Here is a 20319-nt window from a genome sequence, read left to right as displayed (position 1 = left end):
AGCGCCGTAAGACAAATTGATGTAAAGCTATTTGGGTTTGAATGAGTCATCCACAGTATTGTTGGTGTGGTTGCCATCATCCTTTGAATACACAGACCTTGCTTAGCAGCCGTCACAGATGTCATACATATAAAGAACAGATCCGATTCCCCTCCCTTTCAGTAAGCCATTCAACTCGTCTCAACAAGTTGGGTAAAAGTTCCTTCATGACGGGCCTACAAGAAAGACCTTCTTGTACTTCCGTTCCTCACTTAAACCCAGTTTCCGTCCATGCTTCGATTGGTGTCGACCAATCAACTCAAGTGCCTTCGACAACTTCAACTCGACAGGGAGGTCATTGGCAAGTCCACAAGTTTGGTGGATCGTCACTGGAGAATGTCGAGTGTTTTGAAAGAGTCTCTGGTTTGTTACAAGAGAAAATGGTGGAGTCAAGTGTCTCATATGTTACCAATAGAAGCAAGAAACAACACTTACAAACTTCAGACAACTCTCAACAGAGATTGTTCATAGTCGTTTCTGCAGTACGGGGTGTAACCAATATTTTAGAACGCCTCATCTATTCAGCAATTGCTAGAAACAAAGATTTGCACTATCTGGAAGGCATAGAAGAACTGAGAGATATTCATGAAAACTTGGTCGAAAGACTACTTCCTGCAGAAGAACGACATTCTCTTCTGGCTACTTTATCTTCCAACCTTCGGGACTTGAGAGATCTTTTACGTGCTGTATGGATTGCGAGGTCGGCAAGTGTCAGAATCAGGGACCTTATTATGGGTTATGGTGAATTATGGTGTGCGCAACTGGTTTGGGCACTTTTGCGATCGAAAGGAGTCCAATGTTCCTTTTTGGACGCAAGAGACGTTTTGATTACTCGGACAGCGAGTATAACTTCCAATCGCAATGAATTTCTTGTTGACGAGTTAACGCTATCTGACCTCGGTAATGGAAATGGAATGGAGACGATAGAACCCAAGAAGAGGTTGGACAAGTTGACAGCGGATTCGAAAACGAGTAAAAAGATGGTTGCGCAACCTAGAAAGATCATTGATTGGGATATTTCCAAGTCTCGTTTGGACTCTTGGCTGAGACAAAATCCTACTCAAGTGGTTGTGGCTACTGGTTATATCGCCTGTGATGCAGATGGAGTACCTACAACACTTGGTCGCAATGGCTCTGATTTTTCTGCTTCAGTGTTTGGAAGAATACTTGAAGCTGAATCAATAACTATATGGACAGATGTTGATGGAGTTTATTCAGCGGATCCGAGAGTTGTTCCTGATGCGGTAGTTATTCCTTTTCTGTCTTATAAGGAAGCAGCAGAATTGGCTTACTTTGGTGCCGATGTTCTGCACCCGGATACCATGTCTCCTGCTATTGTTTCATCGATTCCTATACGAATTAGAAATACGTTTCGCCCTCATGCTGAAGGAACTTTAATCGGTAACATAGTCTCTGAAAGTTCACTACCCATTCCCTCTTCTCCATCTAACGTATCTCCTGCGACGGCAAGTGCCAAAGCCAATGTGAAGAATTCTCGAGGTGTCAAAGGTTTTAGTACAGTAAAAGATATTGCATTGGTGAATGTGGAAGGTACTGGTATGATTGGAGTGCCTGGAATTGCTTCAAGGCTATTTGGAGCTTTGTATTCTGCTGGTCTATCAGTTATTATGATTGCTCAAGCTAGTTCGGAATATTCAATCTGCTCTGTAGTTCCAGGAACACAGGCAGACTTGGCTGTTGAAGCAGTTCGATATGCTTTTCGTACAGAATTGGCAGAAGGACTTGTCTCTTCTGTGGATACTTTGCGAAATTGTTCCATTCTGGCAGTAGTTGGAGAAAATATGCAGGAAGTAAGGGATCATCATTCTTTGGTTGTATGATTGTTAGTCATGACATTCTTTAGGTTCCAGGAGTTTCGTCAAGGCTCTTTGGTTCGCTTTCAAGAGTAGGCGTTAGTGTTCGAGCAGTTGCACAGGGCTCATCTGAACATAACATTTCCATCGTCGTGGATAGTAAAGACGAAAGTCGAGCTTTAAGGGCATCTCATGCAGCATTTTATCTTTCCGACCAAACCTTGTCTGTGGGAATATTGGGTATGTATGTGATTGAAACCAAAAATAATGTTTTATATTCTGCATAGGAACCGGAACTGTGGGAGGTACACTTATCAACCAAATCAGACAACAGGTTGTGTCGCTTCGACAAGAGTTTGGAGTTGATATTCGTATACGAGGAATTGCCAACTCCAGAAAGATGTTATTAATGGACTCGCTACAAGATACAGTGGATTGGAGTGCGGAGTTGGAAGAAGAACAACAAAATTGTAATTTGGATATGTTTGCGAAACATATACAAGATACTTCTATTCCACATGCAGTTATTTGTGACTGTACTGCATCGGACGTCGTTACTGAGAAATATGCCGATTGGTTGGCTCAAGGAATTCATTTAGTAACCGCCAATAAAAAGGCCAACTCGGGGTCAATGCAGCGTTATATTCGTCTAAGAGAAGCACAACGAGCAGCCAATTCGCATTTTTTATACGAAGCGAATGTAGGAGCAGGATTGCCAGTAATATCATCTCTTCGAGATTTGATTCGAACAGGCGATAAATTGAAAGAAGTTGAAGGCATCTTTTCAGGAACTTTGAGTTATATATTTAATGAATTTGATGGAAGTGAATCGTTTTCAACAGTAGTGACACGTGCAAAGGACAAAGGGTACACCGAACCGGATCCCCGTGATGACTTGTCTGGAATGGATGTTGCACGAAAGATCGTTATTCTCGCTCGTGAAATTGGGCTGCATTTCGAGTTGAGTGACTTGCAAGTAGAGTCTCTGGTGCCTGAAGACTTGAGAGCAGATAAGGGAGTTAATGTTGAGACTTTTCTACGCCGTCTTCCTGAATACGACGATGAGTTGGGACAAGTATGATTGTTTTCTCTATCCGTTGTATTGTTTACTAACAAGTACCCAAAATAGTTGGCTCTTCAAGCCAAAGAGAATAACCAAGTGTTGAGATATGTGGGAGTTGTTTCGGTCGAACAACAAAGTTGCCGAGTGGAGCTTCGTCGCTATGATCAAGTTCATCCGTTCGGACGCCTCAAAGGCTCAGATAATATCATTTCTTTTCGTACTTGGCGATATGATAATCAGCCTTTGGTTGTCCAAGGTCCTGGAGCTGGGGCAGATGTGACAGCTGGAGGAGTTTTCGCAGATTTACTGAGACTGGCTTCCTATCTAGGGGCTCCAAGTAGTCCTATGGAAGATTTCTCTTTTTAATTTCGTCAAGTAAAAGTAGCCTAAATTAAGAAAACTTTTTCTCAAAGACAGTGGTGGTCAATAGTAAAAGTGTTGGAATATTGTGCAACTTTGGAAAAAGCTTCATCATTGAGCAATACAACACTTCTTTTTCAAATGAAATCATTTTTTTGGAGAATGGACGATACGGAATACGTTCCTGTAAAGAAACGAAGGCAACGAATATTGCAACAAGCAAAAGAGTTGATACAAAGTCAAGGGTTGCAACAAGTGGAGAACAACAACTTGAAAGAACCAGAAAATCCATTCCCGAACGAACAGAACGTCACTGAACATAGTTCTTTGAAAAGTTTCGTAAAGGAAAGGACTTCGCTTTTGGACAGAGTAATAAGCCATAAGAACGAAAAAGAGACACAAGACTCCAAAGTGAATCAATTGGCGGAAGAAGAAGCAAAAATAATAGAAGATTGGACTGACCAAAGAAGGGCCTTAAAAGCAGTAGGAGAAATAGCGAAGAATATTCATTACACTGAGCCAATTAGGACTTCTTGGAATCCACCAAAATACTTGGAAGAACTCTCTGCAGTTCAGTGGCAGACACTGAGACAAAAATATGGTGTCTCGGTAGAGGGAGAAGAAATACCTCCTATGTGTTTTACGTTTCGCGAAATGAAATTTCCTAAACCAATAAGAACTGCACTGAAAGAAATGAAAGTAAAACGTCCAACTCCGATTCAAATGCAAGGCCTTCCTGTGGCTTTAACAGGAAGAGATTTGATTGGTATTGCTTCAACTGGTTCAGGTAAAACTCTTGCTTTTCTTCTTCCTCTTGTTATGATGGCCTGGGAAGCGGAACGAAAATTGCCATTAATACCAGGTGAAGGTCCTCTTGGACTTATTATATGTCCTTCGCGAGAACTTGCGAGGCAAATCTATGATAATACGGAATGCTTTGTAAGACATATTCAGAGCTTTGATGGAACCACTATTCGAAGCATTTTGGCCATTGGTGGTGTTAGTATTCATGAACAGTTGGAAATCATGAGTGAAGGAGTTCATATTTGTGTCGCAACTCCCGGTAGACTTCATGATTTGTTGAAAAGGAAAAAGCTTCATCTTGAAAGTTGTAGATTTGTTTGTTTAGATGAAGCAGATAGACTTATTGATTTAGGATTTGAAGAGGATATCCGTGGAATATTTGATTTTTTTGTTTCACAGCGTCAATCTCTCATGTTCTCTGCCACAATGCCTAAGAAGATTCAGAGCTTTGCAAGAACAGCGTTGGTCAATCCGATATTGGTCAATGTAGGTCGAGCAGGAGCAGCCAATATCAATGTGATACAGGAAGTTGAATACGTCAATCAAGATGCCAAGGTGAGTTTGATCATTTTTATACAAGTTTATTGAAAATTTGTTAGATTGGTCGCTTGTTGGAATGTCTTCAGAAGACTGCTCCTCCTGTATTGATATTTTGCGAGAATAAGAATGATGTAGACGATGTTCATGAATATCTCTTATTGAAAGGAGTTTATGCCGCAGCCATTCATGGAGGAAAAGATCAGGAAGAGCGACAGAAAGCTGTTGAAGACTTTCGCAAAGGAAAAAAGGATGTTTTGGTTGCTACTGATATTGCAGCAAAGGGACTCGATTTTCCAGAGGTTCAACATGTCATTAATTACGATATGCCGAAAGATATTGAAGACTATGTTCATCGTATAGGAAGAACTGGTAGACGTGGTAAAACTGGTCTTGCTACGACCTTTGTCAATTCCACATGTAACATGAGTGTACTGTTAGACTTGAAAGAGCTGCTTATTGAAGCTAAGCAGAAAGTGGCACCATTTTTAGAGAATTTGGATGTTCACAACTTTGCATTGGAAGATGTGGGTGGTGTTCGTGGTTGTGCTTATTGTGGTGGTTTAGGACATCGTGTTACTGCATGTCCCAAGTTGGAAGCTGAAAAACTTAGAACAATGTTAGGTATTACTGGTTCTACTGCACAGGACCGTCTTTTGGCTGATCGCTCTGGAACGAGAGGCTATGGAGGAGAANGGTAAATGATACCACAAGTGTGAGTTTGTTTTGATGGATGAAGAGTCCACTTGGGTGAGAGCAAGAAATGAAGAACTTGAAGCACTGAAGGCAATATTTGGGAATGACTTGAAGGAAATACAAGTAAACAAATTGAAAAAGAATAATAAAAAACAGAAGAAGAAACAGTAGGTTACTCATATATATATATATATGTTTATTGTCAATACGTAATAGGAAAGTGTTGGAAATTTCACTGTTTCCTTTTTCTGGACAATCTGGAACCAACGATATTGTTATATGTTTACAGTTTCGATTGGGTCCCAAGTATCCTGTAGGCGAAGCTCCAAAGTTGTCTCTAAAAGAAGTACAAGGCAAATTACCCCTTAGTCAGAGGAAACGTAGAGAGCTTCAAAGGGATATTGCACAAGTGCCACTTTCCTACAAGGGAAGAGTGTGTATATATGACATTGTAGAGTTTGTAAGAGAAAGAATTGTAGAATATTGTTGTTCCCTTGATAGTGCAGCAAATGTAGAAGAAACCTTTCCTGGTAAAAGTTTACAAGTTATTGACATTGCTACCGAGCAAAAACTACAAGAGAATACGAAAGTCTTGTTAGAGAAACAAGAGGAGAAAGAAAGAGTAGCTGAAGAAGAATATGCTTTAGAAAGGAATGCTAGGAAGAGATTTCCGGAAGCTGGTCTGGACCTTGAGTTATTTTTGCGGTCCAGTAGCTCTATGAGAGAAGGTCTTCAGCAAAGGTCTTCCGAAAAGGGTTTTAGAGTTCCCAATTATATCGATGATATAACTTTCTCGGAAACTTTGAGTAGTGGTTCAGAAAGATTAGATGAATTGAGTAACTTGATATTGGACCAAGTTTCAACAGAAGGTATTGCCTCTTCGTGTGTTGAAGAAGAAGAAGAAGAAGAGTGTGATGTAAATATTAGTAAGGAAGAGATATTTATTCGTCATCTGCTTCGTTCCTTGTTGTATTCCAATGAACGGAATTTCGGAGAGGAAGAAATAGACCTTTCACATGTTGAAATATTGGAAGAAGTTTTTGGAGATATCCGTTTGGATCATTTGAACAGTTCTTCTGAAGTGGAAGCGTTTAGGAGATTATTTGGGAATCAGATGAGAAGGGCAAGTAAAAAAGGAGGAATCGAAAATACTTTTTGGTCCATTTTAATGAATACTTCTGTCATGAGAAGACAGTTGAATAGTCGATTCCGTCCACTACCTTCAAGATATCGAGAAGACTTTGAATATTTACGTTTATTGGGTCGAGGAGGATTTGGCTCTGTCATGAAAGTTCGTAACAAATTAGATGGTCGCATTTATGCACTGAAACGTGTTGCCTTAACGGAAGAACTCTTACAAGAGCGTCATATTTTGAGAGAGGTGAGTTTCCACTAATATAAAGTGATGCAGTTACACAAGCTGTTGTTAGGTTACAACACTGTCAAGGTTGAGTCATCCACATGTTGTCCGCTACCATCACGCATGGTTGGAATATAATGAGTCTTTGGAAAGTTCTTCGGAACAAGAGGAATCACCGGAGAGTGCAAAGGTTGTTGCCTATTTATATATTCAAATGGAATACTGCAGAAGGACTTTGAGAGAATTTATCGACCATGTTGTTGATAAAAACGAGGATCTTTGGGGTCTCTTTAGACAGATTGTGGAAGGATTACACCACATTCATCACTGTGGTATTTTACATCGAGACTTGAAACCAACAAATATATTCTTTGATGCTCAAGGAACAATCAAGATTGGTGATTTTGGTCTTGCTAAAGAAATTGTTACTCAGGAAGGGGTTTTGTCGTCTTCAGATAGAAGATATGCTGATCATGTGTCTTTGAGTGGCAACTTGATCTCAAATGACTCCTTTGGCAACGACCGGACAGGAGGCGTTGGTACACTTTATTACCGTGCTCCAGAACTTGAAGAGAATGAATTTCCTACATATGATAGCAAAGTCGACATATATTCCCTCGGAATAATTGCGTAAGTTTTTCTATTCGTTAAGAGGAATGAAGATATAGAAGATATTTTAGTTTTGAATTATGGCATGGTCCGTTTGAGACTGCAATGGAAAGACATGAAGTATTGATGCGACTAAGGGAGACGGGAAGTCCAGATAGTGACTTTCAAGGACGTCTTCAAAGACAAGGGAAACTTATTCGTAGCCTTTTGATGAAGGATCCGAAGAAAAGACCTAATGCAGCACAACTTTTAGATGGAGGCGAGTTGTCTTTGTAAATATAGTTATGGAAGACTCATTTATTTTGTAGATTTCTTGCCTCCAAAAGTAGAAGATGAATATGTTCGAGAGGTCATGAGGAGAATAGGCGATCCTATTTCTCATTTGTATATGAAAGCACTGTCAACGCTATTTGAAGCTGCGCCTTTTTGGAATCGGAACAGTCTTAGTGATGAGAGTTTGATGATTTTTCCAAACAAACTCTTTGAAAGTTTCTCATCAAGTTTTTATTTGTGTTATAGTCGAATGTTGGATAATTTAGAGAATACTTTGAGAAATGTGTTCCAGAAATATGGTGCTATTCCTTTTCAACATAATGTATCCTCTTTTGCTTTTCACGAACTTCAGAGTAGACCTTTGGAAGATAATGATTCCTTTCAGTTATTGCTACGTTCTGGAAAGAAGATTTCTGTTTGCAGCACTTTTAGGAAACACATGTTGGGAGAATATCTTAGTTTAGGGAAAAATGTAAGACTCTTCGAATTTGGTCAAGTCTGGGATCTGGAAGAAGATGGTTTTTGGGACAACTGGTATCACTATGAATCAGAAATGTTCCATTCGACTGTTAAAGATATTCGAACCTATCGGGTTGCTGAATTAAATTCATTTTATTCAACAGGTCTTGTTGTTTTAGATGCGGAGTTGCTGTTTCTAGTTGCAGACTTGTGTCAACATTTCCGTTCGCATTATGGGAAACCCGTTTCTATTCGACTTTCACATGCAGAATTATTGCCTGCTATTTTAGCTCATGCTGGGTTTTTTCAAGTTTTTCATCCCAAGCAAGAAGTTTCCAAACAATTGATTCACATTGTTTCTTCCATTCTATCATCATCATTCTACAAAGGGAATAACTTGATAAGGAGAGAATTGATGATGGTTTTATCGAATGAAAATATCATCTCCAACTCGGATAGTCATCAGAAAAGACTCGTACACAGAACAGTAGAGAAACTTTGTTGCTTTGCTTCCTTAAGAGGTAGTCCTCGAACGGTTCTCTCTCAATTGATGCGTTTGTTAGAAGCAACTCCTGGACAACCTTTTTTTCCTGCTTCCAAGTTGAGTTCATTTGTAGAAATGGAAAGCTCCAGACGTACTAGTTTATCTTCCAGTCGTTCTCCTTTTTACCGACATTCTAATGCTGAAAAGAAGCAAATGAATGCAATGATATATGCACCTGCAGCTAAGGCACTGGAACGCATCGTTGATGTGCTATTAACACTTGATAGAATTGCGGGATTTCAGTTTGACTTGTTGACTTTAGATCCTGTTTTATATAAGAGAGCTGATTGCTTCCATGGTAATTACCTAACTTAATGATTTCCATTATTTTCAACAAATTTTTAGGTATTATTTTTGAAGCAGTAACTCGCGGAACCTCTAGTCGACCGAGCCATACCTTTGTTGGTTATGGAGGAAGTTGGAGGGAGACAGTTTCAGAAGAGTCTGTTTATTATCTACATTCGAATGTTTCCAAAGATAGTTGGGAAGCGCTAGGAATGACATTTTGTTTAGAAAAGTTGGCAAAGCAAATATGTAGCGAGTCTATGAGACCCTGTAATATATTTGGTTGTGATGTATTTGTAATGAGTATTGGAGGTGATGGATTATTGGATTTACGTTTTGCTATAGTGTCGGAGTTGCGTGCAGGTAATATTGTAAGTAATTTCATTCAAAACTATGATGAGAATTTTTATGTTTCTATTTGTTTAGAGGACTGAATTTCTTCCTGTTGCCAATCCCAGTCTTCATGAACAAATGTCAGCTGCCAAGTCTTGTGGTGCCCAATGGATGGTATTATTAAGGGATCATGTCATTGATTCTCGTTTAGATGCTGGCGATATTATTTTGAAAGTGAAAAGTTTGAATGGAAAAACGGAAACGGAAGTAACTCGGAAGCAACTTATTTATTATCTCTCCGATGTACTTGCCAATAACAAGGAATAAAGAACTTGCTCAGATATCTTGTGCAGACTTTACGGAATGTAGTTGTATGAACAGCTAGTTTGGGAGCTTGCAATAGACACGATTTCTTTATCCTGTTGACGAACTATAATAATTTGTAGTGAATACTACTTGATTTTGTTATACAGTGTAATTCTCCAAAAAGTGGCTCTTTGAATCGATGATGTTGTTTCTCTCTTTGAGTGTAAACTTGTATCCTAAACCTAACAAACTGTGTGTTGTAGATAAGAACAACTTTTTGTTTCATTGGAAAAAGGCACAACGTCGACCGAGTACTAATGCTATTTGTTTGCGTTGTCTTGGTTCTTTTACTCACCAAACAAACCAACAGCTGAATTTCTCAGCCACTCCTCACTGTGTTTTGTTGAGTGAGGCAACTGAAGCAACTGAATCAACCGTAGAGACACCACAACCACTTGGATTACCTCCACAACCTGCCGCATTGGAAAAGTATTTGATCAGCGGTGCTTTTGTACTTGGAATAGTGGTAACAGTTGGTGTTGTATTTCTGACGTTTGCAGAGTGGAGAGATAGTAGACTAAAGAAAGAATCGAGTGCACAAGTGGGAAAGGGAGAAAAGCCGAGTCAAGAACAACCTTCTATGAATCGATTTGCCAGAAGATTAAAAAAGAAGGAAGACAAGCTAAGGGCTAGAAAGAAGTTGTAAAGCAAAGGCAACCTTCTATTTTCGTTTTGGGAAAGGGTTTTGAGGACTTTTATTGATCTCTTCAATAATGACGAGAGCTTGGGAAGGAGTGCTATAGAGGCAGTTTGCCTCTTCCTTTTATTCCAGTTCCGTGGTTGGAGAGCAAAACTTTTATTAAATATATATATATCGTTGGGTATCTTATGAGGACTTTATTTGTATAGTGCGGAGAGTTATTCACAGATTGAAAATAACCCATACAAGAGATAGGTTTTATTGGAACATTTCAATCTCCATAGCTATCCGCAAAAGTAACAACTGGAAACACCGTCTTCGAACAACCAGGGATGACAAGTTGAATTCCCTTGGCTACGAAATAGAGCGGTACATACTGCACTTAACGTGGAGTTCGAGTATTCTTTGGGTTCTCACGAGCAGTCTTCCAACTTTGAGCACACATCTGTTTATACACACATATATATATCACACTGAGCGCGCTTTTTATAAAACACTTACTTTGAATACTTCTTTATGATTGAGCTCCGGATGTTGTTGTTTCATAACAGGCAACATCTTTTGCATATATAAATTAAAAGCTGAAAGCTTTCTCGGTTCACGTTCTTCAAAATCGTCCTCGTCGTCATTTCTCCTACAACATATGAAAAGGTTACAATAAAAGTATCCTTTTCCATCCTACCTGCGTGATACTCTACGACTGAAATATCTTTTATTTCCCAACTGACGACAAGTAACAGCTACTGCTGATCGTAAAGTGGCAAAGCGCATCGTTTTCAATTCACCCTCCAAAAGGAATTGGAAGAAATTTTTCATGTCGACTTGCTTGACAACTTTACTTGTTGGTTTTCTGGTGGGTTGGACGTGGAAAAAGAAACAACCAAAACTTTGTAACCATGCAAAAGTTGTATTGGTTGATATGGACAACGTGTTGGCAGACTTTGATTCGGAGTTTGGAAAGAGATGGAAAGAAAGGCATCCTGAACAATCCGATTTTGATCTTTCTCAAAGGAAATATTTCGAGCTGGAAGACAATTTTCCTGATGAAGAGAAAGAAGAAGCTATTGCTTTGATGAGTGAAGAAGGTAGGAAAGTTGCTTCTCCCAGTGTGTTTAGTGTAATAGAGTCCATCACAGGCTTCTTTTTGAGTTTTCCTCCAGTACAAGATGCCATCGAATCATGTAAAGAAATGGTACGTGAAGGACTGGATGTTCGCATTTGTTCGGCACCTTTGCCCTTTCAGTGGGAAAGTTGTGTAAAGGAAAAGTATTTGTGGGTTCGCAGGTATATGAATGATAAGATATAATCGCATTGTTGTTGTATTTAATTCCTTTGACAAGATATTTGGGAGAAGATTTCTTGCAACGTCTTATGATTGTTCGAGACAAAACGTTGGTAAAGGGTACTGTTCTTATAGACGATAAACCTCAAGTTCAAGGAATGGTCAAACATCCTGAGTGGAAACATGTTGTCTTTACCCAACCTTACAATTTACATAGACAAGGTAAGAATCTCTTCTCATGTTATAGAGTAAGTGAATAGGGAAGGAATATATGTATGTTTATATAGGCGTAATAAGAATGAATCGTTGGTCCGAATGGCGTCAAGTGTTAATTCCGTTGTTGTTACAATAAAAGTTAGTTTTTGTGGTGGTGGTGGTATTGTTGTTGTTTAGATGAATGACCTTTCCAAGTTGTTCTACTTATCAGTAGTTTCAAAGGTTTGCAAGGAACTTGAAAATCACTTGGGGTTTAGTGATAAAGTAAGTAATATACTTGACAAGAAACTTCTCAACTAACGGTGAAAGGTTTTGGCGGAATTCATCATCGACTTGGGGAATAAACACCAGACTTTGGAAAGTTTTGTTCAAGCACTCACAGAAAGTGGCGGAGAAAATTGGCCAGCTTCACTGTGTTCAAGTTTGTATCGAAGTGTGTCCACTTTGCGAAAGGAGAATGGCATCGCTAAGGAGAAACCAAACTTCAACCCAATCACTGTCCAACCGGATGAAGAGCGTGTTGAAGAACAAAAGAAAAGAACCGAACATTATCCTGGATTAGCTTTACCTGACCATAGAGAGGAAGCTAGAAAACGAATACAGGAAGACATTTCGGGAAAGGATTACTATAGAAAGGGCGACTTCCTTGGCATACCAATTCAATTGAGTGATTCAGAAACCGAAGAAGATAATAAAAGTCGTAAGAATCGGGGAAGTGAAAGGGTGAAACGAGAAGTTTCTCGTTATGTACAGAAAGATAGTTCTGTGAAAAGAAGAAGAAGAGAAAAAGAAGAAATTCAAGTCGGTGCTATTTATTCTGGAAGAATTACCAACGTCGTAGAGTTTGGAGCTTTTGTGGAGTTGGAGGATGTACTTATGCCTCCAGGCTTCGAAAATAAAAAGAGCCATGGTGGGAGAAACCGCGGTCCTGAAGGTTTGATTCATATTTCTCAAATTTCTAAGAGTGGAAGACGACTTGCTCATCCTTCAGAAGCAGGCTTGGAAAGGGAAAAAAGAGTTTTTGTGAAAGTACTGTCACTTAATGGAAATCGAATTGGTTTATCGATGAAAGATGTAGATCAAGAAACAGGAAATGATTGGTCTATCAGTTCCAGAATGGATAATACAGCAGTATCCTTATATGAAATGAAGTCTTCTAATCCTGAAGTTCCGTCCTATTCATCCCAAAATCATTCGAGAAAGTTAATCAGTGGAATTCCAGCTTCCTTTGCAGATGATGAAGGAACAGGAAGACCTCGTAGACGTATTCCTTCTCCAGAAGCTTGGGAACTCACACAACTACGAAATGCAGGCGTTATTCCTGAAACACAAATGAATAAAATTTTAGGTTTACAAACTGGTGATGAAGAGGATAGTGGTGATGTTCTTCATCATGTGGAAGAGCCAAAGGAAGAGTTGGAAATTGAGTTGAATGAAGAAGAACCCCAGTTCTTGCGTGGTCAGACGAGTAGAGCACAGCCTCTTAGTCCTGTTCGTATCGTAAAAAATCCTGACGGAACTTTACAAAGAGCTGCTTTGACGCAATCCAATCTAGCAAAAGAAAGACGCGAAATGCGGGAACAACAAAAGAGAGCCATTATGGAAGGAAATGGAGAAGACCTTAATCGTGCTTGGGAAGATCCTTTGACGGGAACAGAGGACACAAACTCTTTTAAGAATCGGAGCAATGTAGACATTCCAGATTGGAAAAAGAAAGCTTTAGGCACGGCACCTTCCCTAGGGTTTTCCAGGAAAGCAGATAAAACAATAGCTGAACAGCGTCAAAGTCTTCCAATCTATCGTCTCCGAGATCAACTAATGGAGGCGATTGCTCAGAACCAAGTTTTGATCGTTATTGGTGAAACTGGAAGTGGAAAGACTACACAAATTACTCAGTATCTTCATGAGGAAGGGTAAGTAGCTGAAAGAGAAATATAGTGTGTATTATGACTACTCTGGACAGATATACGAAAGTAGGAAAGATTGGATGCACACAACCCAGACGAGTTGCAGCAATTTCTGTAGCCAAACGCGTTTCAGAAGAGACCGGGACTCGATTGGGAGAGTTGGTGGGCTATTCCATTCGTTTTGAAGATTGCACAAGTCCTGAAACGAAATTGAAATATATGACCGATGGTAAAGTACTGTTTACTTTAGATACTTCAGTTGTTAAAAGTATGATTAGGAATGCTATTACGTGAGGCCCTTTTGGACCCTGAATTGAGTGCTTATTCAGTAATCATGTTGGATGAAGCTCATGAGAGGACTATATCGACCGATGTGTTATTTGGTCTACTGAAAGATTGTATTCAGAAGAGACCAGAATTGAAACTGATTGTCACTTCAGCTACCCTGGATGCTGAGAAGTTTTCATCCTATTTCTTTAATTGTCCTATCTTTACTATTCCGGGACGTTCCTACCCAGTAGAAATTTTATATTCAAAGGAACCAGAAACTGATTATTTAGATGCTGCGTTGATTACTGTTATGCAGATTCACTTGTCAGAACCTCCTGGAGACATTTTGTTATTCTTGACAGGACAAGAAGAAATTGATACTGCTGCAGAAATACTTTATGAACGAATGAAGAGCTTAGGTCCCCAAGTTCCCGAGTTGATTATTCTTCCAGTTTATTCTGCTTTGCCTAGTGAGATGCAAACTAGAATATTTGAACCTGCACCTCCCAATGCCAGGAAGTGTGTCATCGCTACCAATATTGCAGAAGCAAGCTTGACAATTGATGGTATTTATTATGTAGTAGATCCTGGATTTGCCAAACAGAAAGTTTATAATCCAAAACTTGGAATGGATTCTTTAGTTGTTGCTCCGATATCTCAAGCAAGTGCTCGTCAACGTTCTGGTCGAGCTGGTCGTACTGGACCTGGAAAATGTTTTCGTCTTTATACAGAACATGCCTATAAGAATGAAATGTTGCCAACAAGTGTACCAGAAATACAACGCACCAATCTCTCGAATACTGTACTTACTCTTAAAGCATTGGGTATCAATGACTTGATTCACTTTGACTTTATGGACCCACCTCCAACACAACATTTGATTGCAGCTATGGAAAACTTGTTTTGTTTGGGAGCCTTGGATGATGAAGGAATGTTGACTAGATTGGGAAGGAAAATGGCAGAATTTCCAATGGAGCCACCTTTGAGTAAAATGTTATTGGCAAGTGTTGACTTGGGCTGCAGTGAAGAGATTGTGACTGTAGTTGCAATGCTTAGTGTTCAAAATGTATTCTATCGTCCGAAAGACAAACAAGCACTTGCTGATCAGAAGAAAGCAAAGTTCCATCAGGTAAGAAGAATGACTGAGAAAGACTGTATATTTTCTAACAGTTGGAGTAATAGCCGGAAGGAGATCATCTCACCTTACTTGCAGTATATGAAGCATGGAAAGCCAATAATTATTCAACGGCTTGGTGTTTTGAGAACTTTATTCAAGCCCGTTCTTTGAAGAGAGCCCAAGACATTCGGAAACAATTGGTAGCCATTATGGACCGGCAAAGATTGGATTTAGTGGCAGCTGGAAGAGCTTATAATAAGATTAGGAAGGCTATTGTGTCAGGTTTCTTTATGCATGCAGCTAAGAAGGATCCCCAAGAAGGATATCGCACCATTGCAGAAGGACAACCCGTTTATATTCATCCTTCTTCATCACTTTTTCATATTCAGCCGGATTGGGTTATTTATCACGAGTTGGTACAAACTACTAAAGAGTAAGTCGTGGCGCTTGTTTATCTTTGAGCCTTTTTTATTGTAAACTTAGATATATGCGAGAAGTGTTGGCTATAGAAAGCAAATGGTTGGTTGAATTGGCTCCTCGATACTTTAAGACCGCAGATCCCAATAAGGTTTCTCGTACCAAACGAAAGGAGAAAATCGAACCTTTGTTTGATCGATACGCACAAAACCAAAATGACTGGAGACTATCCAGAAGAATGCGTCATGCTTAGAAGGAGAGTTGTCTTGGTGTCATAACTTTGCGAATCATCTGCAAAAAGTGTTTGAGTTGTATCCATACAAAGTTTATATATTTGGTATTACTTACTTCATCGGTAACTTGAGATCTTCTTTGTTGATGGCGTTCTAATAAGGGTTGTAATACTTGAATAAGCTTGGCTTTGATTTCACCTGTCAACATTTTACCACTAGAATACTCTTGTCGTATTCTTTCGAGTTGTTCATCATCTTCCAAAAAGAAACTTAAATATTTATAAGATACATCGATATCACAATTGCCACCGTGTTTTTGATGTTCTTCTATTGTTGCACCTCCTCCCGAAAATGCGTATTTATTTACTTTGGTTTTCAATTGTTTGGCAGTATCTGACACGTAAATTGCGGTATGTGCCATAGAAGCACTCATTTTGGTATTCTCTCCTTGTAACGCTGGAAAGAACTTGGAATGAATCAAAGCAGGTTTCCGATAACCCAACTTGGGTGCAACATCTCTTGTCATTCGAAAATACGGGTCCTGATCAATTGCACAAGGAATAAGACAAGGAAGATTGGTTTGTGAACCAAACAATTGTGGAAAGGAAGATGAAAAGGATGGCGCTGCTTGTACTGCTGGAAAGCCATGTTTTCCCTTATGACAAGTTGAGATGCTATCTTATTTGATTCCACGATTATCCTTACGATATTGTCACTGTCATCGAAACCAAATATGGCTTTAGCTTGATTGTAAGTCACTGCTTTTTGAATCTTGAGAATGTTGGGGTACATCGTTCCTATATAATCTGTATCACGAAATATAAAAGTACGTTCACAATCGAATCCTACAGCCAAAATATCTCTTCCAATACAAGGTTAGTCGATATATATATATATATTCAAGTTCACTTACTTGGCATTTTCCCAACCTAGTCGTTGATAGTCTTCCAGTTTCTTACTGTTATCTTTTGAAAAAAGAAACTTTTCATCATCAGTCAACTGAATAACACAAGGTACTTGAAACGCCTCTACGATAGTTGTCATTTGTTTCCATTCTGTGCATCTCTTTCTCTCATTCACTTACCTTGCAAGTATTGAGTAAAAAGAAAAGGTATCATATGTCCCAAATGCAAAGCATCACTACTAGGCCCTCTACCTGTATACAAATAAAACGGAGTGCCACTTTCATAAAGTTGAAGAATCTCTTGCAAGTCTCGATGCGAAAAGAAAATACCACGTCTCAAAAAAGGATGTAAAGGTCGACCCTAGTTGGGATGATTGTCTTCTTATCCAAAGGATACACAAACAACGTACTGTCAACGACTCCATCTTGTTCAACAACTCGGAATCGATCTTTTGAGAACCAAACTGCTCGATCAGTTTATCATAGTCAATTATTCCAGACACGTTCCAAGGAGTAACCACAGAATCCACTTGGAAAGTCATTCACTCTTATCACGCGCAAATCGTTTTACTTACTGAACGTTTTCCACTCACTCTCTACCGACAGGAAATGATCATCAATGAATTGGAATTATTGGGAAGTTTAGCTTTTTGTGGATATGCAAAACACAAATATTTGTGACCGAACCAACGAATTTTTATCTGCTGCACAGAGCTATCAACAAAGAGAAGGAGTAAAAAGTCAGGTAAGTTGTGAGTTTCTGTGTTCAGATAGAGCAGCTGATTGTCTGCAGACCAAGAGAACAAACCCACAGGTCAAGTCGGCTTTTACAAAACAAGCAATAGATGTTGCTCAAGGAATTGAGTCTATTTCCAAGAATTTGGAAAAACTTACCCAACTTTGTCAGAAAAGTAGTTTATTTGACGACTCTTCGTTGGAAATTCAGCAACTGACGTTTGTAGTGAAACAACAACTGCACGAACTGAACAAGCAGTTGGAAGAGTTGGAACTTATTCATCGACAACAGCGAAATGCATCTCATAAACAAATTGTTTCACACGGAGAATCTGTAGTGGATACTTTAAAGACAGATTTGATGAACACCACCCAAGAGTTTAAGAAAGTTTTACAGTTGCGCACAAGTATGTTACAAAAGCAACAACAAAGACGTCAACAGTTTGTAGCTTCGGATAGTCCTATTGAAGTCACTCCCGAAAGAGATTTTCAAAGAGCAACGAACGGTAACTCGGTAGTCGTTGATTTGGGAAGTGGCTCTTTAGGCCAAGCTAATAATAATGACACTGTGCAAAAGGTTGGGAGTCATGAAACGAATAATCAAGCTTTGATGTTGCAAAGCTTTCAATTGGATAATGATTACCGGAGAGAAAGAGCAGCCGCAGCGCAACAAATAGAAAGCACTATTGTTGAGTTGGGTCAAATATTTCAACAGTTAGCTACGATGGTATCCGAACAGGTAATATGGAGGAAGATTATGAAAGTAGATATCCGACTGACCTTTTTGTATGATAGGGAGAGTTGGTTGAAAGAATCGATAGTAATGTACAGGATACTTTGTTTCAAGTGGAACAAGGACAAAGTCAATTGTTGCGATATTATCATAGAATATCGAGCAATCGTTGGTTGATTGTGAAAGTTTTTGCCATTATGTTGTTATTTTTGTTTCTTTGGGTTGTCATTTTGTAAATTGTCTTTTTGTGGTAAATGCTTGCTCAACGACTTGAACAAGAACAAAAGAAACTAGCAAAGTTGCCTATACAATCAACGTATGTAAGACACAGGAAGCAGGTTGTTGACAGAAGCTTGAAGCTTTTGGCGAAAACAACCAGGTCAGAAGAAGAAGAAGAAGAACTTGTTGCTCTTTTAAAGCAACTTTCCACGAAGCAAGATTGAGTTGCTCATTGTTTTGACTTTTGACAGAAACTCTCTTGCTTATGCAATCACAAGGCTTGACCTTTTGGAAACTTATCCAACTGGATATGTAATATGGATGGGTTTCCACTTGATGGGTTGTTATTTGAAGTTTGGTTATTCCGAGTCACTGTATGACTTTGTCTCCAGAAAAGTAGAGCAGTAGAATAGAATATCTTGTATTCCCAACCTGTGATTATCAACCAACTAGAATCGCACTAACTAAAAACCACATCATAGGATCACCTTATTTTCTAAACCATGTGAATGTAAACCAAAAAGTTTATTGTTGTGGGTTTGGCATTAGTTTTTCCCTATTTCTCGAAAATGAAGCGAGCAGTTAGTTATAACGATGTTGCTGCGTTTGTTTCTATGCCTCTTTCTTCTAGTCATATAGAAAGTAATAGTTCGGATGATGATGAAGAGTCAAAATCTTTTCCTATGAAGAAACTGGCTATTGTAATGGTAGGTTTACCTGCGAGAGGTAAAACACATATTGCTCGATATATTGCAAGATATTTGAATTGGTTGGGTCGCACGACACGAGTGTTTAATGTTGGCAACTACAGGAGAGAACTAGTTGGAGCAAGTCAACCTGCCCAGTTTTTTGATCCCAACAACCAGGAAGGAAGGCAAGCACGTTGGGAACTGGCCATCAAGTGTTTAGACGATATGATTGCCTGGTTAAAGCATCAACACGGACAAGTGGGTATTTATGATGCTACCAATAATACTAAGGAAAGAAGGAAGTATGTCAAAGAGCGTTTGGAAGCAGAGTGCATACGAGTACTCTTTTTGGAAAGTATTTGTGAAGACAAAAGTATTATCGAACACAACGTGATGGAAACGAAACTGCGCATGCCAGATTATCAGAATATGGACCCTGAAACTGCAGTAGAAGACTTTCAAAGGAGAATTGCTAATTATGAAGTAGCCAATGAAACTATTGAAGATGATGAGATGGTATCGTACATTAAGATAATCAACCTAGGTCGAACTATCGTGTTGCATCAGTTGACAGGATATTTGCAAGGAAAGTTAGTTTCCTATTTGATGAATATGCATACTTTACCGAGAAGTATTTATTTGACTCGTCATGGAGAATCGGAGTATAATGTGGAAGAGAGGCTGGGAGGGGACCCAGAATTAACTCCCAAAGGACAACTCTATGCTGTTCAATTAGCGCAATATATTCATAAGGAGTTTACAGCTCAAGGAAAGGAACTTCCCTTGATATGGACTTCGCAACTTCGACGCTCCCGTCATACGGTACAGTTCATTCCAACTCACAATATTTGTTGGCGAGCTTTGAATGAAATCAATGCTGGTCTTTGTGAAGGAAAGACATTGAACGATGTGAAACAATTGTATCCGAAGATTTACGAAGATAGAATGAAAGATAAACTCCACTTTCGTTATCCTGGTGGTGAGAGTTATGTGGACGTAATTCAAAGACTCGAACCAGTTATGTTGGAAATGGAACGATTGAGAGAATCCATTCTCATTGTTAGCCATAATGCAGTTATAAGGTACTTGTTGGTTTGTCCTTCAATTTCAGTTGTTTGAGACGTACTTTGTAGAGCTATTTATGGTTTTCTTATTGGGAAGCGACAAGAAGAATGTCCCAATTTGGAAGTTCCTCTTCATGTTGTTATCAAGCTAACACCTCGTGCTTATGGATGCGAAGAAGCCAGAATAGAATTGAATCCACATGAAGAATTGTTGAGTGACTCTCCTTCTGCTCCTTCATCGAATGTGTATAGTGACGCGATTCCAAAACAAGTATATTTTGGGTCATCTGAAAATTCATTTTCTGATGGAAACAAGAATTGAAAAATGCAACACGGTCATTTGAAACTCGC

The 20319-nt window shown here is 39.2% G+C and overlaps 9 protein-coding genes across 10 annotated transcripts; 7 read left to right on the top strand and 2 right to left on the bottom strand.

The window, feature by feature from the left end:
- Window positions 1–10: 10 nt before the first annotated feature.
- Window positions 11–3375, top strand: Gasu_45520 (bifunctional aspartate kinase/homoserine dehydrogenase 1). The gene is made up of 4 exons (XM_005704351.1): window positions 11–1850; window positions 1904–2093; window positions 2141–2928; window positions 2983–3375. The coding sequence occupies exons 1-4, from the start codon at window positions 42–44 to the stop codon at window positions 3280–3282; spliced, it is 3087 nt and encodes a 1028-aa protein (XP_005704408.1). The 5' UTR covers window positions 11–41; the 3' UTR covers window positions 3283–3375.
- Window positions 3376–3390: 15 nt separating this feature from the next.
- Window positions 3391–9555, top strand: Gasu_45510 (ATP-dependent RNA helicase). Its single transcript, XM_005704350.1, has 9 exons — window positions 3391–4635; window positions 4680–5314; window positions 5379–5480; window positions 5530–6694; window positions 6744–7303; window positions 7354–7541; window positions 7591–8856; window positions 8904–9214; window positions 9270–9555. Exons 1-9 carry the CDS (start codon window positions 3439–3441, stop codon window positions 9501–9503), a joined length of 5658 nt encoding a protein of 1885 aa, XP_005704407.1. The 5' UTR covers window positions 3391–3438; the 3' UTR covers window positions 9504–9555.
- Window positions 9556–9640: 85 nt separating this feature from the next.
- Window positions 9641–10215, top strand: Gasu_45500 (uncharacterized protein). Its single transcript, XM_005704349.1, has one exon. The coding sequence runs from the start codon at window positions 9682–9684 to the stop codon at window positions 10186–10188; it is 507 nt and encodes a 168-aa protein (XP_005704406.1). The 5' UTR covers window positions 9641–9681; the 3' UTR covers window positions 10189–10215.
- A 6-nt stretch (window positions 10216–10221) lies between these two features.
- Window positions 10222–11080, bottom strand: Gasu_45490 (uncharacterized protein). Its single transcript, XM_005704348.1, has 3 exons — window positions 10865–11080; window positions 10684–10816; window positions 10222–10627 (listed from the first exon to the last, which is right to left on the bottom strand). The coding sequence occupies exons 1-3, from the start codon at window positions 10951–10953 to the stop codon at window positions 10565–10567; spliced, it is 285 nt and encodes a 94-aa protein (XP_005704405.1). The 5' UTR covers window positions 10954–11080; the 3' UTR covers window positions 10222–10564.
- A 10-nt stretch (window positions 11081–11090) lies between these two features.
- On the top strand, window positions 11091–11845 carry Gasu_45480 (putative 5'(3')-deoxyribonucleotidase). The gene is made up of 4 exons (XM_005704347.1): window positions 11091–11267; window positions 11319–11466; window positions 11523–11686; window positions 11752–11845. The coding sequence occupies exons 1-4, from the start codon at window positions 11102–11104 to the stop codon at window positions 11814–11816; spliced, it is 543 nt and encodes a 180-aa protein (XP_005704404.1). The 5' UTR covers window positions 11091–11101; the 3' UTR covers window positions 11817–11845.
- A 5-nt stretch (window positions 11846–11850) lies between these two features.
- On the top strand, window positions 11851–15435 carry Gasu_45470 (pre-mRNA-splicing factor ATP-dependent RNA helicase). The gene is made up of 5 exons (XM_005704346.1): window positions 11851–11944; window positions 11990–13593; window positions 13644–13816; window positions 13866–14986; window positions 15040–15435. The coding sequence occupies exons 1-5, from the start codon at window positions 11858–11860 to the stop codon at window positions 15409–15411; spliced, it is 3357 nt and encodes a 1118-aa protein (XP_005704403.1). The 5' UTR covers window positions 11851–11857; the 3' UTR covers window positions 15412–15435.
- A 4-nt stretch (window positions 15436–15439) lies between these two features.
- On the bottom strand, window positions 15440–17150 carry Gasu_45460 (tryptophanyl-tRNA synthetase). The gene is made up of 7 exons (XM_005704345.1): window positions 17104–17150; window positions 16939–17057; window positions 16709–16889; window positions 16538–16652; window positions 16330–16486; window positions 15740–16279; window positions 15440–15682 (listed from the first exon to the last, which is right to left on the bottom strand). The coding sequence occupies exons 2-7, from the start codon at window positions 16951–16953 to the stop codon at window positions 15641–15643; spliced, it is 1050 nt and encodes a 349-aa protein (XP_005704402.1). The 5' UTR covers window positions 16954–17057; window positions 17104–17150; the 3' UTR covers window positions 15440–15640.
- Window positions 17151–17160: 10 nt separating this feature from the next.
- Gasu_45450 (syntaxin 5) lies at window positions 17161–18301 on the top strand. 2 transcript variants are annotated; one of them, XM_005704344.1, is made up of 3 exons: window positions 17161–17273; window positions 17322–18002; window positions 18059–18301. In XM_005704344.1, exons 1-3 carry the CDS (start codon window positions 17187–17189, stop codon window positions 18230–18232), a joined length of 942 nt encoding a protein of 313 aa, XP_005704401.1. In that variant the 5' UTR covers window positions 17161–17186; the 3' UTR covers window positions 18233–18301. The 2 variants fall into 2 exon arrangements, with proteins under 2 accessions (XP_005704401.1, XP_005704400.1); XM_005704343.1 differs by having other exon boundaries at window positions 17161–18002.
- A 439-nt stretch (window positions 18302–18740) lies between these two features.
- On the top strand, window positions 18741–20315 carry Gasu_45440 (bifunctional 6-phosphofructo-2-kinase / fructose-2,6-bisphosphatase). The gene is made up of 2 exons (XM_005704342.1): window positions 18741–19986; window positions 20038–20315. The coding sequence occupies exons 1-2, from the start codon at window positions 18785–18787 to the stop codon at window positions 20288–20290; spliced, it is 1455 nt and encodes a 484-aa protein (XP_005704399.1). The 5' UTR covers window positions 18741–18784; the 3' UTR covers window positions 20291–20315.
- Window positions 20316–20319: the final 4 nt, after the last annotated feature.

Source organism: Galdieria sulphuraria (assembly GCF_000341285.1).
Source record: "Galdieria sulphuraria unplaced genomic scaffold scaf_42, whole genome shotgun sequence".
Lineage (NCBI taxonomy): Eukaryota > Rhodophyta > Bangiophyceae > Galdieriales > Galdieriaceae > Galdieria > Galdieria sulphuraria.
Note: the sequence above shows the minus strand (reverse complement) of the source record. Positions and strands in the feature narration are given on the sequence as shown.

What these genes read in the sequence shown, in the direction of transcription:
- Gasu_45480 (XM_005704347.1), top strand. Translation starts at nt 11,102, where the DNA reads ATGGACAACGTGTTGGCAGACTTTGATTCGGAGTTTGGAAAGAGATGG. An exon ending in AAGTATTTGTGGGTTCGCAG is followed by an intron (nt 11,467 to 11,522) that starts GTATATGAATGA and finishes TCCTTTGACAAG; the next exon opens with ATATTTGGGAGAAGATTTCT. An exon ending in TTACAATTTACATAGACAAG is followed by an intron (nt 11,687 to 11,751) that starts GTAAGAATCTCT and finishes ATGTTTATATAG; the next exon opens with GCGTAATAAGAATGAATCGT.
- Gasu_45500 (XM_005704349.1), top strand. Translation starts at nt 9,682, where the DNA reads ATGATGTTGTTTCTCTCTTTGAGTGTAAACTTGTATCCTAAACCTAAC.
- Gasu_45450 (XM_005704343.1), top strand. Translation starts at nt 17,187, where the DNA reads ATGCAAAACACAAATATTTGTGACCGAACCAACGAATTTTTATCTGCT. An exon ending in CTACGATGGTATCCGAACAG is followed by an intron (nt 18,003 to 18,058) that starts GTAATATGGAGG and finishes TTTGTATGATAG; the next exon opens with GGAGAGTTGGTTGAAAGAAT.
- Gasu_45440 (XM_005704342.1), top strand. Translation starts at nt 18,785, where the DNA reads ATGAAGCGAGCAGTTAGTTATAACGATGTTGCTGCGTTTGTTTCTATG. An exon ending in AGCCATAATGCAGTTATAAG is followed by an intron (nt 19,987 to 20,037) that starts GTACTTGTTGGT and finishes CGTACTTTGTAG; the next exon opens with AGCTATTTATGGTTTTCTTA.
- Gasu_45470 (XM_005704346.1), top strand. Translation starts at nt 11,858, where the DNA reads ATGAATGACCTTTCCAAGTTGTTCTACTTATCAGTAGTTTCAAAGGTT. An exon ending in ACTTGGGGTTTAGTGATAAA is followed by an intron (nt 11,945 to 11,989) that starts GTAAGTAATATA and finishes TAACGGTGAAAG; the next exon opens with GTTTTGGCGGAATTCATCAT. An exon ending in AGAAAGCAAAGTTCCATCAG is followed by an intron (nt 14,987 to 15,039) that starts GTAAGAAGAATG and finishes TTGGAGTAATAG; the next exon opens with CCGGAAGGAGATCATCTCAC.
- Gasu_45520 (XM_005704351.1), top strand. Translation starts at nt 42, where the DNA reads ATGAGTCATCCACAGTATTGTTGGTGTGGTTGCCATCATCCTTTGAAT. An exon ending in TTGGAGAAAATATGCAGGAA is followed by an intron (nt 1,851 to 1,903) that starts GTAAGGGATCAT and finishes GACATTCTTTAG; the next exon opens with GTTCCAGGAGTTTCGTCAAG. An exon ending in CTTGTCTGTGGGAATATTGG is followed by an intron (nt 2,094 to 2,140) that starts GTATGTATGTGA and finishes TATTCTGCATAG; the next exon opens with GAACCGGAACTGTGGGAGGT.
- Gasu_45460 (XM_005704345.1), bottom strand. An exon ending in TTTTACTCAATACTTGCAAG is followed by an intron (nt 16,653 to 16,708) that starts GTAAGTGAATGA and finishes CAACTATCGTAG; the next exon opens with AGGCGTTTCAAGTACCTTGT. An exon ending in TCGATGACAGTGACAATATC is followed by an intron (nt 16,280 to 16,329) that starts GTAAGGATAATC and finishes ACTTGTCATAAG; the next exon opens with GGAAAACATGGCTTTCCAGC.
- Gasu_45490 (XM_005704348.1), bottom strand. Translation starts at nt 10,953, where the DNA reads ATGCGCTTTGCCACTTTACGATCAGCAGTAGCTGTTACTTGTCGTCAG. An exon ending in AGTCGTAGAGTATCACGCAG is followed by an intron (nt 10,817 to 10,864) that starts GTAGGATGGAAA and finishes CATATGTTGTAG; the next exon opens with GAGAAATGACGACGAGGACG. An exon ending in ATCATAAAGAAGTATTCAAA is followed by an intron (nt 10,628 to 10,683) that starts GTAAGTGTTTTA and finishes GTGTATAAACAG; the next exon opens with ATGTGTGCTCAAAGTTGGAA.